Here is a 13,123-nt window from a genome sequence, read left to right on the forward strand (position 1 = left end):
CAGGCTCTGCTCCATCAAAGAGTTTCTCAAGGTGCCACTTTCCCAGGAACCTCCAGGGACTCCTGTGATCAGTACAGATTGCTGGGCCCCACCTCAGCCCCAGGGGATGAGCATCTCTGAGCATCCACCCTGGGATGGTGATTTTAGCAGGAGCCGAGTGTGTCTCTTTCAAACCTCGCTCACTAGCTCAGAGGAACACTGCAGGGAGTGGGCTGGGGGTGTTCCTGGGGGTGGGAAGATGGCTCTGAGCAGGTGGAGGTGGGGGCCTGCCAGGCTGCCTCCTTCCTGGACAGAGGTGATGGGGGTGGCAGGACTGGGTGGGGAGGGACCATTAGAAAGGAAGGAGTAGAGTTGCCAGGTCAGGCCAGGCCAAGGGTACTGGGCCTGAAAGGGGAAGGGCCATTCTGGGGTTTGTGGCTTAAGGAACCCAAGGACACTATACCACTAACTACAGTAGAGAAGTTGGGTAGGAGGGGGGAGGAAAACGGCGGGGGGGGGGCGTGCTGGGTAGCAGGGGAAAGAGTGAGCCCCACTCTGGGTCCCTAGGGTCTAGCACAGCTTTTGACACCCAGGGCCTTCTGACTTGGGGTGAGGGGCTGAACAATTTAATGAGGAGGGTGGCAGCTCACAGTTGGCCCGTCACTCTACCTTCTCCTGGGCCTGTGGTGACGTTGGCTTCAATCTCCGGCCCGTAGGTGAAGGTCTTGGCTCTGATGCGGAACCTATAGGTCATCCCCTCTGCCAGGTCCTTCACCTTCAGCCACAGAGGGTTGCTCCCCTTCACGTCCACTGTCACTATCTTGCTGACTCCTGGGGGTAATCACAGCATGTGGGAGCTGCAGGGGGGCCATGGGGAAGGGGTGTGGCCATGGTTTGAGCCCCTGGACACTGGGCAGGGGCTTCGCTTCTTCAGACCAGGCTGAAATGTCACCCCTCCCCATACAGCGCCGTTGCCCACGTTACTTAGAAGCCGATCTCAGGAAAAAGGGCTCCATGATTAAGTAAGTTCAAGAAAAGCAGCATATTTTATGTGTCTGCTGAATAGCCCCTGGATCCTTCAGCATCTGGAGGAAAAAAAACTCCCCATCCTGTAATATAACCACTGTACTCAAAATTTATTACACCTCTATTTTATTCCCCTAGGTAACCTCCCACAAAACTAGAATTCTAAGGATAATTTACCAGGCAGTGTTTCTGTAAAGATGCACAGAAGTTTAGAGTTGGAGGGGATGTGCTTATGACCAGCTCCGGCCCCTGGGCCCCAGCCCTGCCAGGAGCTCACACTGAACCCTTCATCACCTGCACCCACCAGGCTCTTCCATCCCCAGACTGCAGCTGCAGGGGGGGGAGCTTGGGGTACCCCTCAGGAGGGGAGTCTGCACTCTGTGCTTTCCAGATCCAAATGCTTCCATTCGCACCCAGGGCCCATCTGTTTTTTAAAAGATAGAATGATGTATGCTCAGGAGCACCTTCCTGAAAGAGGCAAAGGCTTCCCAGGACCAGGAGCCGGGGCTGGGGCCTGGGGACTTAAGTAAGCTCCTCCCACTTCTGAACAAACTCCACATCAAGGCTTTGGTTGTTCCTACAGGAAATGGGGCTATAGGGTTCCTGGGAAGCTGGTTTGCTGCTGACAGCAAACAGAGCGGAGGCAAGAACTGGGGTTTGTACACTGCACCGGCCAGGCCAGGCAGCATGTAGCCACACTTGGTGGCTGGGCTATTGCGTGGGGATGGGAACATGAGTGCTGAGGAGGCCGTGTGCTCCAGATCCCACCAGACTGAGCACCCGGAGGCAAAGTGCTCACATCTGTTGGGCCAGGAGGGCCAGGTGGAGGCTCCTGGGAAGAGAGTTTGTCCTAGGTTCCTGCATCTGTCTTTGGGACTGTTGTCCTTTGCCCTATTCCTGGGCTATGCGCCTGACCAGACACACAAGGGGCTCAGCTGCCCCGTGGTGTTTTCACACATGGAGTTGCTGGCACCAGGTAGTGGCAGGAAGACCGAGGGCCATTGTTCTCAGGGGTGACCCAGAACTGCTGGCCATAGCCACATTCCCAGGGCCCTGCGCCTTGTTCTTGCCAGGCTCTGTTGCTACGGGAGGGGTGAGAGCGGGTTGGTGACCCAGAAGCCACCACACCCAGCTCTCGCTGGAATGAGACTCGGGCAGTGAGAAGCCCCATCCCCACCCTGCCTGAGTCCCTGTCCTCATAAGATGGTTGCCGGTAACAAAACAGCAATGGTTTCTGTACTGTTCACCTGAGCTCAGGCTTAGCACCCAGGGCTGGGCAGCCCTCTGTGGGTAGGAAGCTGGCAAGTGTCTGATGTCTACTGTCAGGGTCAGTGTGGCCCAGCCTGGAACAAGGTCCCTGATGGGTCCTGGGGGAAAGGGGAGGCTGTGAAGGAGGGTCTGACAATAGCTTGAATGAACAGGATTCAGGACACATGGGGGGCTGACTGCAGAGCAGGGTTCTATAACTGAGGTCCACACATGGTAAGAGGGGTACAGTGGCCCCAATCCTGGGGAGAGGTTCTAAGGCTTTGCTTCGATTCTCAACAAGGTTTCCGACTCTTCTCCCCCAAAGACACAGAAGGACTAACCCTAAGGTTTGGGAAGGAGTGAGAATGGGGTGGGACCTTGGGGGATCCCCCTGCTTCCTGGGCCCGACAGTCCTGTCCACTTTGGGACGCTGTATCTGGCTCCAGGTTCCCTTCACCCCTCCCCCATTTTCATTGACCAAAGAGGAAGGATATATGAGGTATTTAAAAATTCCCTGCCTGGAAGTTAACAGCCCAGGCCCCTGTTCCAACTTTGCCCTCAGTCTGCTGCTGCTTTGCCTCGGAAACTCCTGTTTTCTCGTCCAGGCCTCAGTGACCCCTTTTATAAGGTGGGGATACTCTTGCCACATCTACCCCACGTGCAGTGGCTATGACGGGGCCCCTGAGGAGAGAGGGCCTTTTTGCAAAGCGAGAGTCTGGGGTGCGTGCTGGGATGGCCTACTCACCGTCCACAGGGGTGCAGGGCTCATACACCAGCCTGTAGCCCTCCAGGATGCCATTGGGGAACTGCGGGGCTTCCCAGGAAACGTTCACGGAGGTTGTGGTCAGCTCGCTGAACCTGACCAAGCGGGGAGCACTGGGGGCTGCGGGAGACAGCAAGCAAAGGGTTTTGGTTTCTTCCCTCTGTGGATGCCTTGGGTTTGGCTCCAGGGAACCAGCAGGAGTACTGGGTCTGGCTCAGCAAGAACAAGACAGCAGGAATTAGCATGGTGGGGGCTGTTAGGAGAGTCACCAGGGGCCAGCAGGCCCCCTTCCTCTCCTCTACTTTCCAATTCCAGAGTCCCAAGAACTGGGAAAAAAGGAGACTTTATTTTCACTAGAATTGAGGAGTTCAGCCTTCCTCCTGAGTGGCTCTGAGCCCCAGCTCTGAGTATGGGATAAGCTGGTCCTCCCCCACCACCACCCTTGCAGGTGACGGTGGGCAAAGTCTTTTCCTGACTTTGTGGGGTTCCTCTTTTGGCTTCTGTGGAAGAAAAGACAGTGGGTGTCTTGGCAATAAACAAGCAGATGCCAGAACTGCCTTGGACAGACACGGCCTTCCTTCCAGCCCTGCGTTCCGGGGCTTGTTATGGAGACACCATGCTGTTAGGGGTGGCCAGAACCAAGGACAGTCCAGCCCTCCGGAAGAAATGTTTTCTTGGACTGAGAACCCTGGAGGGACTCTGCAAACAAGGGGGCAGGGGCTCCTGTGCGCAGGGAGACCAGAGGAGGGGAAGGAAGCACTCCACTTCGCTGGCTGGGGTGGGGGGTGTGGATGACCAGCTATTATTGTCCAGTGTGGCCTCCCATCAGGCCGGAGCTACTTGCGACCTGCTTCTGGCCCCTGCTGCAGGAGGCACAGTCAACGAGTGTCTTTGAAGCAGGGAGGTGAGATCAGGGGGCCTTTCCTGCCTCTCCTGGGAGGGATATGGGACAGAACATTCTGTGCTTCTGCCACAGCAACACAAGCCTTCTGGCTCCCAGGGGCTCCCATCTGGCCGATGACACTGGCAGAGAGTGGGAAACAGGCAGGGAGACCACTTCCACACCAGACGCTCACTCTCAGCCCAGCCTCGGCCAGGCCCCGGGGAGCCAGCAGAGCAGAGGGAAAGGCTGCCCCGGGGGCCGGGTCTTATTCCCAGAGGGTCATGATAGGCACAGACTCCCCACGTTGTAACTGACAATGTAGGAAGCAGCAGGTTGGACAGATGCTCAAGGGAGGCCAGGACAAAAGGCTGTGTGCCAGTTCACCAGGTCACAACTCTTGGTTCTCTCAGAAACCCTGGGTTCCAGCCTCTGCTCCCCTGCTGATGAGCTTGACTCTGGGCAAGAAGCAGGACTTCCCAGGTGACCCCTCACTCATTGTGAAAGAGGGATGCTGGCCACCCTGACCGTCCTCAGGGCTTCTGGGAGGGTCGCATGTGACACTGCCCAAGAAGGAACTCTGGATACTCATTTCAGGGGTTTGCTCTGCACACACAGGCCGAGGGACTCTTGCCACCAGCCACTCCTGCCTAGCCGCCCTGCCTCCATCCTCTCCCCCTCACCAGGCTGCCTCCTGCACAGCAGCCACTGTGACTCTCTCAAAACAGAAACCATATCCTCTTGCTCAACTGCTCCAACCTTCCGACAGCCTCCCTCACACTTAGACTTAATCCCAATCCCGACCCCCAGACGCTCAGTGACCTGCTTCTGCCCCATTTTCTTGCAAGCCACCTGGCTTTCTCTCTGGTTCCCTAATCTCCCCTGGGCTCCAGGCCTTCACATCTGCTGTCCCCTCTGTCCGGAACTACCCCCTCCTTACCTCCCTACCCCCTGCCTCCTGAACACCCCCTGGCTGACCTCTTCTCCTTGCTCAGATCTCACCTTCTCAGGGAGGCCTTTGTGGGCAAATCTACCCAGAGCCCCCCACGTGCCTCCCCGCCCCGCCCCTTGGATCACCTGCCCTTGCCACCACCTGCAGCTATTCAGCTGCTTGGTGGATCATCTGTGATCTGCCCTGCTGCCAGGGCAGGGAGCTCGGTGACCTCACTCACTGTTGTGTCTTTACACAGTGTGGCCTCAGAAAAGTCACTCAATAAATATTTGTGGGATGAATGAAGCCAGGGAGATAGAAGAAAGGCTGGTGGGAGCAGGGCAGGGGCTCGAGGGGGCTGGCTTGGGGTGGCTGCCTGGGGCTCTCACAACTTGTGGGGACAGCTGCTTTTCCCTGAGCACCTGCTGCCCTACTCAGGGCATCTTGGGGGAAGGCAGCTGCCTCTACTCCCCTCAAGAGCCTGGACACTAGATGTTCCCCCTGCTACAGAGCAACCCCCCCACCGCAGAGCCCTGCCTTACCTGCTTGCTGGGTCTGGCCCCTGGTGGGGGTGCTCCGAGGCCCATCCCCAGCAGCATTGAAGGCTGCCACGCTGACCATGTAGGCAGTGTAGCCAGTCAGGTTTTTGAGCTTCACACTGTTCTCAGCCAGGAAAAGCGTCTTCACCCGCTCCGTGAGGTTCGGACGCTGGGCTTCCCAGAAATAGATCTGCGGGCACAGAGGGTCATGGAGTGACAAAGGCAAAGAGGGGCCTTCCCTCCTGAATCACGGACCCGGGGTCTAATAAACACCCTCATTGTTAGGGGTCACCTAGGAAATGGTATAGAAGCCTTTAAGAGTGGGTTTAGAAACCCTCCCAGAACCTTCTTTCCATAGCCCAGCCCCTAGTGTCTACCTGACTATAAATGTGAGGGCAGGGCCCCCATGCATGGGGGGTGGGGGTGGGGTCCCTTGTGCCGTCAGTCCACTGCAGTAGTGACAGATCAGCGCTCAGGAAACAGTTCCTGGAGGAACAAACCCAGTGTATCCTGCAGGATTCTCAGCCAAGGAGGTAAAGACAGCACAGAGCCCACCCCAGCGGAGCATGGTGTGTGGGCTGCTGGCACTGCAGTGCCTGGGAGCCGGCAGCGGATGTACCTCGGACCTGCTCTATCAGCAGCTGCAAATGATAAGACCCCCCAGCACTGCACTTGCACACAGCGACTGCAAAGCAGCTGCAGAGGACGGCCAAGGTTGCAATGGCATTACTAGCAGGACGGCTCAGCCAGGCGGCTTCCCAGAGCTGTGGCTTTGTTGTGTATGGACATAGTGAGGATGAGGACGCCTGTTTCCCAGGCTCAAGCAAGGCCAGAAGATTTCCCCCAGGGACTTGGCTGGTTTCCCAAGGCTCCTCGTGGTAGATTTTAGGCCAGGAACACAACAGATGCTCAATAAGGTTTTCAAATGTTGCACGTTCAGCGGGGGTGAACACTCCTAGCTAGTGACGCGTGGAAGGCTCTTAAACTAGTTTTAGGTCGGCGCCTTCCAGAAAGCGCGGGCGGATCCCCCAAACACACAGAGACTTGAAGGTCCTTTGGCGCCACCTGCTGTCCAAAATGTTTTTTGCATGCTACGTCAATTTCTCAGTTTTCCGGACGACGCTCATCAAAGTGTTCCCCCTTGTGTGAAGGGATTGTTGGGACACCTTGTTATGAAATCCTGGCTTTTCTCCAACTCCTCTTCCCTTTTAAAAAGGGATTCTTCTCATATGTGTAGACGAGTGACTGCTGTAATCATCCATTAAGTCACCCATTCATTCACTCATCCCTCCCTTCATAACAACGGGGATACAACCGCCAACAAAGTTCCTGACTTTGGTATTCAGGGAAAGGTCAGGGTAATGCTAAAAGCCTGGGTGTTATCAGCACACAAGCAGCATTTTGCCACTGCACACCAAGAGAATTAATGGATTCTTTTAGAGAAGAGGGCCATGAATTGATTCCTGGGGCCTCAGGTGTTCAGTGGTTGGGGCAGGAGTCAGCATAACAAAGGAGAGTGGGGAGAAACAGCTGAGGGAAACTGAGGGAAGGAAGCATTTTGAGAGGAGGGTGGGATCTGCATGTCACATGTCACTGCTCAGTCCGTAGTCCGTGAGGCCTGATTTTGATCCATGAGTGACACGGGGATACCAGGGGCCTTGGCAGGAAGGGCCAGGAACCTACTTGGAGTAGATCAAGACACAAGGGGAGAGGGATTGGAGGTATGAGAGCAGATTCTTTTGAGGAATTTCTATTGCAAAGGGACCAAAGATGAGAGTAGGAAAAGGCATTGAGAGAGGAAACGTGTTCCAGAATGCTTTGATGTCCTGCCCATGGGAGGCATGCCCTAGAAAGAGAGAGGGTCAATGGCTGGAGCCATGATCTTGGGCAGGGGAGTGGGTTCAAGTCCAGAAGCCAGGGTTGTATAAACACATAATCTTGGAGCCCTGAGCAGGTGCATCTCATTTGTGTGTACTGAATTCAGCAGACCTTTGTTAGGTGGATGATTGGCAGTAAGAGGGACTATCACTTGTGCAAAAGGAGATGAGCCCAGATCCCAGTCCCCAAGGGCCACGTGGCCAAATTGGAGCACATAGACAAGTTTCCAGGTGTCTGCCAAAATACATCCACCAGAGGGCAGGATTGGGGTCCATCCAGCTTCCTTGTGACCAAACACCTAGAATCATGCCTGGGACATCATTCGTACTCAGTAAATACCTGCTGGGTGAATAATGTCGACAGGGCAGGTGCAGGAGCATACCATTATAATCACCACCTTCCTTCTATCCTTCTCAATGCCCTGCCCTTTATTTTCTTCTTTCCAGCTTTACAGAGGTACAAGCAACAAATCAAAATTGTACAGATTTAAGGTATAAAACACGATGTCTTGATCTATGTATATACTGTGAAATCATGACCACCATCGAGCTAGTTATCTGTCACCTTGAATAGCTACCTTTCTAAAAGTTTTGTGGTGAGAACACTAGAGCTACTCTTAGCAAATTTCAAGCATATGCAATATCATTAACGATCACCACCCTGCTGTACTTTAGATCCCAGAACTCCTCTTGCCTGAGGCCTTGTACCATTTGACCAGCATCCCCTTATCTCTCCACTCCCAACTCGATTCTACTCTCTGCTTCTGTCGGATTATTTTCAATTCCATGTATATGTGGGATCACATCATATTTGTCTTTTTGTGCCTGGCTTATTTCATCTGGCACGATGTCCTTCAGGTTCATTTTGTTGTTGCAAATAGCAGAATTCCCCTCGAGGCTGGATGATATTTGACTGCACACACACACCCCGCATTTTCTTTACACCTTCACATTCAGACATTTAGGTTGTTTTCACATTTTTTTTTTTTTTTTTGTAGAGACAGAGTCTCACTGTACTGCCCTTGGTAGAGTGCCATGGCGTCACACGGCTCACAGCAACCTCTAACTCCTGGGCTTACGCGATTCTCTTGCCTCAGCCTCCCGAGCAGCTGGGACTACAGGCGCCCGCCACAACGCCCGGCTATTTTTTTGTTGCAGTTTGGCTGGGGCTGGGTTTGAACCCGCCACCCTCAGCATATAGGGCTGGCGCCCTACTCACTGAGCCACAGGCGCCGCCCTGTTTTCATATTTTGGCTATTGTGAATCATACTGCAATTAACATGGGAGCACAGGTATCTCCCCAAGATCCCTATTCTGGTTATTTTGGGTAAATACCCAGTAGTGGGATTGCTGGATCATAGGATGGTTCTAATTTGAATTTTCTGAGGAACTCCCCTACAGCTACTAGTAATGGCTGTGCTAGTCTCCATTCCCACCAACAGCGGCAAGTGTTCCTTTTCCTCCATACTTTTGCCGACACTTACCATCCTAACAGGTGTGAGGCGATCTCTCACTGTGGTTTTGATTGATGATTGATCACCCTGCCATTCAGCCACATCAAGGGCCTTGTATACCCGTTGTTTTCTTTTGAGAAATGTCCATTCAGGTCCTTTGCCCCATTTTTTAACTGTGTTCCTGTTCTTTCTTGCTTCTTCCTATACAACTAGCAGAAAGCCAGCCCTGGTGAGATCGGTCCACACTCTACACAGCTGGGGGAAGTTTGTGAGCACAGCCTCAGGTGGGCCACGGCTGGGCTGGGCTGCCCTGCCCCACCCCTCTATTAAGATTCCTGCATTCTCCTCCCCTTTCCTCACTCCCAGCTGAGACCATGCACTGGGAAATTGAAATGATCAGATGAGACTTCACCTACCCTGCTGCCTCCTCTTCCTCTCCACCCACCCCTTCCCCGACTCCCTCCTACCACCCCAGCTGAACTGCTGGCACCCCTTAAGGCCACCCATGTTTATACACTAAATCCCAGACCCTCTCGCTCACCCTGGGACATCCTTCCACCATAGCTTCCTTGCTTCCCTGAGCTGTTAAGTTTCTTTTCTATCCTCTATCAGCACACAAAGTTATTTTTCCTATCCTAAACCCTCCTCTGCTGACAGCGTGTCTTTTCCTAGCTTTCACCCTGATTCTCTGCATTGCTTTAAAGCAAAACTCCACACATGGACTGGCCCCATTCTGTCCTGGATCCACCCCAAGCAGGCCTCAGCACCCTCCTCCACCCCCAATTCTTGTCAAGTTTGCCCATGAACACCACCATGTGACTGCAACGTCCAGGGCTCAGCAAACTTTTTCTGCAAAGGGTCAGGTAATCAATATTTTAGGCTATGCTGGTCACACATTCTCTGCCACTAATTCTCAGCTCTTTCCTTGTGTGAAAGTAGCCATAGGACAATTTGTACCCAGATGGACACGGATGTGTTCCAATAAAACTTTATTTACAAAAAATGGTGGCCAAAGGGACTAGGCCTGTGAGCTGAGGTTTGCCAATCCCTGATGGCACCTTGCTCTGGCTCTCTTCAGCTGTGGGCCATCTCATTCTCCCTCCTTCAAGAAGCCTGCTCTTTTTGTGGGTTCTGAGACCTCACTCACTTTTCCCCCAAGCTTAGGTTTCAGGCTTTGTTCTCTGTGACCAACTCATCTCCTGCCGGCACTGTCTATGTGCTGAGGATGCCTCAGTTCCCGTCTCTGGCTTGGACCCTCTCTCTCGAACTCCACACATGCACCTCCAGCCCCACTGTCTCCTCTTGAATGCCCAACAGACATCTTCAACCGGATACCTCTGGAGTCTGTCACCTGATCCTGCACCCCGGCCCCCTCCATCCCCTGTCTCTGCCTTTTCCTCAGTGATTGGCAGCTCTGTCATCCCATCATCATCCCATCACTCCTTAGCCTCGGATCTGTCCTGATGCCCCTGCTCTCACAGGCCATGCCCAGTTCATTAGCAAATTCTCTCAGCTCTGCCATGAACTGTGACGGAAGAGTGACCACCTCTCAATGATGCTTCCACCTGGTCCAGAACCCCATTCGAGCTGACCTGGGTAACTCAGCCACCTCTATATGGCTCCCAGGCTTTCCCCATCCCAGCCCCAGCTCAGCAGGGCAGTGAGTGTGACCTTCAACTGTCATCTACAGTCAGCGTAGCAGCCAAGCCCTGGAGGGCCCCAGGTGTGCTGGCCCTGTCTTCCCATCAAGCTCCAACTCACTCTGGGGACACACAGGACACTTTGCACTCTCCAAGCACCTGCCTACCTCAGGACTGTTGCTCTTCCTTCTCTGGAACATTCTCCTGGATCCAAGTGATTCATACTCTGTTCTTCAGATTTTTTCATATGTTACCATCTCATTAAGTCTTTTCCTAATAACCCTATTTAACATTCCAAACCTCCCTGCAGGTCTAGCTCTCCTCTAACTGGCTATTCGCTACCATCTGGTAAGTATCATTTATTTATTATATTGTTGATATTCTCCCCCTAAAATTTAAGCTCACGTCGTCTCTTTGCTCATGGCTTTACCCCCAGCACTGAGAATAATGCTGGGCAGAGAATAACTGCTCCATAAAGGTGTGTCAGTGAGTGACAGAAAGACCGGGGCCCTGGGGTGGTGCCTGGGTGTGCTTGCCTGTGCGCGGGTCACAGGTGGTCTGACCCAAGTGCAGAGTCATCTCAGCTGTGATGTGTTAACATCGTCGGTGATCATGGATGTCGATGCTGCTGTGCCGGGTAAGTTGTGCCTGGGAAGTGGCCGTTCCCTGATCCCTCATTTCACATCCATAGCTGCTGCCTGTGCAGCAGCAATATTTTCTGGGACATGCAGACGTCGGCTGGGTTATGTGTGGTACTGTGCACCCACATGCTTCCTGGGTCTGGATATCAACTTGCGACTTCTGAACCTCGACAGTCTGGAGGCTGCCAAACTGCTGCCGGCCCCACCTGGCCCCTCCCTCCTCAGGGGAGGCATATGCTGGAGGTGCAATATTTAGTTTTCCCAGCTGGTGCTTCAGGGCAAAGACGTGAGGGGTGCCATCCGTCTTCAGAGCTTCCTTGGCAAGATGCCCTTCCTCCTTCACCCCAGATGGAAAGCAACTCCTGTCTTAGACTGGGGCTACCTGATTCACAAGCCAGGAGGCCTCAGCAAGTTCTTCGCTGTGGCTTCAACATATGGGATGAGGGGCTGGGCAAGGGAAACCCTTAGGTTCCTGTGGCCCCCACTCTCCACCCTGGGTCACGGTACTGGGGCTAGTCTTAGGAATAACATCCAACCACCGAGAATTACTGGACACTTGTGCAGGAGACAGGACTCAGACGCAGCTAAGGGCTGTGTGTTCCACCCGCTCCAACCAGGGGGACATACTCCTTTTTGAAGCCACTTCCTCTAGTGCTCGCATGGCCAGGGCATCCTCTCCACCCCAGGGGTGAAGGCCAGCAGACCCAGAATCGAGTCAGATTCCAGCAGATTTGCACTCTCTGCTCTGTCTGTGGCCTCACCAGGCCTGGCTTGGAGTACTCTGCCCCTGAGCTCAGCCTGCCCTTAGGGGAGGGGCGTAGTTTTGCCCCAGCCGTATAGTATTTTTGCACACGGGGTACAAGCGGCCATGGTGGCAGGTGTGCAGCAGAGTCTGAAGGGGCACACCTGGTTGGGAGGAGGAAGGGCCTGGGGAAAGCTTCCACCTTCCACCTGTGGGTGGCTAGCCACAACCCCCCTACCTGGCCCCCTGCCCCAGCACCCCTTTGCTTTGCCAGAGCACCCCTACCTTGTACCCCTGGATGTCTCCATTCTGGCTGTCCAGCGGGGGTGGTTCCCATGTCACGTCCAGCTGCGTGGCTGTGGCCCCGTGGGCGGCCACGTTGCGGGGTGCTGCTGTGGGCACTGCAGGATGTGGAGGTGGGGAGTGAGTGTGCTAGAGAGGGGACGGGGGCAGGGGAGAGGGGTTGGGTGGGGAAGGCGTGCTGGGGGGCCAGACAGGGCAGGTGGCACTCACCTGCCTCCCCGACAAAGACCTCCTGAGGGGGGCTGGGGGGCCCCTCGCCCACGGTGTTGTACACGCTCATCCTTATCTCATATCGCCTGTGCTTAGTCAGGTCTGTGGGTGACAGCAGAGGAGGGACACACACCCAGTCACCGTCCCTGCCGGGAAGGAGCTCTCCAGGCAGAGGCTATAGGGGAGGGAGGAGGAGCCCCTGCAGCTCTAGTCCCCTGTGCAAGGCTTCAGGAAGAAATAGCTAAGAGGTAGGGGTCAGGGAATGCTCTGTCTCCCTATCAGCCTGGACAAGGATGATGCTGCTGGCTTCCTGGACTGGGCTGAGCATACATTTTATTATCCAACTGGACACTCCTGAGACTGTCACTCTGTACACTGGGATGACTGGTGCAAACCAAAGCTGCCGTGGGCAAGCTGGGCTGTAGGGCCATACCCTCTCCACCTGCCCTGTCTCCCCAGTGGGACAGGTTGCCCATAGCTCCCAGGACCAGGGCTCTGAACACTGCCCACAAGTTCTTTATATAGGTAGGCTCTTTTCTAGGAGAGGCGCTTATTGGATGTGAATTCTGGACTGAGAAACTCTATATTTTTGCCAGGTGTAGGGTGCTGGCATGAGGATGCCTGGCAGAAGCTGGAAGAGGAAGGTAGCTGTAAGAAAATAGGCTGGATCACCCTAAGTGGGGTCCACGATCCCTGCTGAAAGGTCCTCTCACCCTCTCCACTCTTTCCTCTGGCTACGGTTGTCTCCTGCAACAGGCCTGTACAGTGGGGGAGCCAGCCTTGTTAACTGGCCGTGCAGCTCATTCGGGCCAATGGCACTCAAACAAGGCCACCCTCTCCTGACCGTGAGGCCCTCCCACCCAAGGCCCTGCACCTTAGGAAGAACCATG

The 13,123-nt window shown here is 54.5% G+C and overlaps 1 protein-coding gene across 3 annotated transcripts in view; it reads right to left on the reverse strand.

Annotated features, from left to right (window-relative positions):
* SDK2 (sidekick cell adhesion molecule 2) overlaps window positions 1-13,123 on the reverse strand; it is a 294,538-nt gene that overhangs the window by 24,330 nt on the left and 257,085 nt on the right. For all 3 annotated transcript variants that reach the window (XM_053568347.1, XM_053568346.1, XM_053568345.1), the window contains 5 exons: window positions 12,234-12,335; window positions 12,006-12,121; window positions 5,370-5,556; window positions 2,999-3,136; window positions 649-810 (listed from right to left, as the gene is read on the reverse strand). In XM_053568347.1, the coding sequence (XP_053424322.1) occupies window positions 649-810; window positions 2,999-3,136; window positions 5,370-5,556; window positions 12,006-12,121; window positions 12,234-12,335 (705 nt within the window). The remainder of the gene's footprint in view (window positions 1-648; window positions 811-2,998; window positions 3,137-5,369; window positions 5,557-12,005; window positions 12,122-12,233; window positions 12,336-13,123) is intronic.

This window comes from Nycticebus coucang, chromosome 18, assembly GCF_027406575.1.
Source record: "Nycticebus coucang isolate mNycCou1 chromosome 18, mNycCou1.pri, whole genome shotgun sequence".
In the NCBI taxonomy this organism is placed as follows: Eukaryota; Metazoa; Chordata; class Mammalia; order Primates; family Lorisidae; genus Nycticebus; species Nycticebus coucang.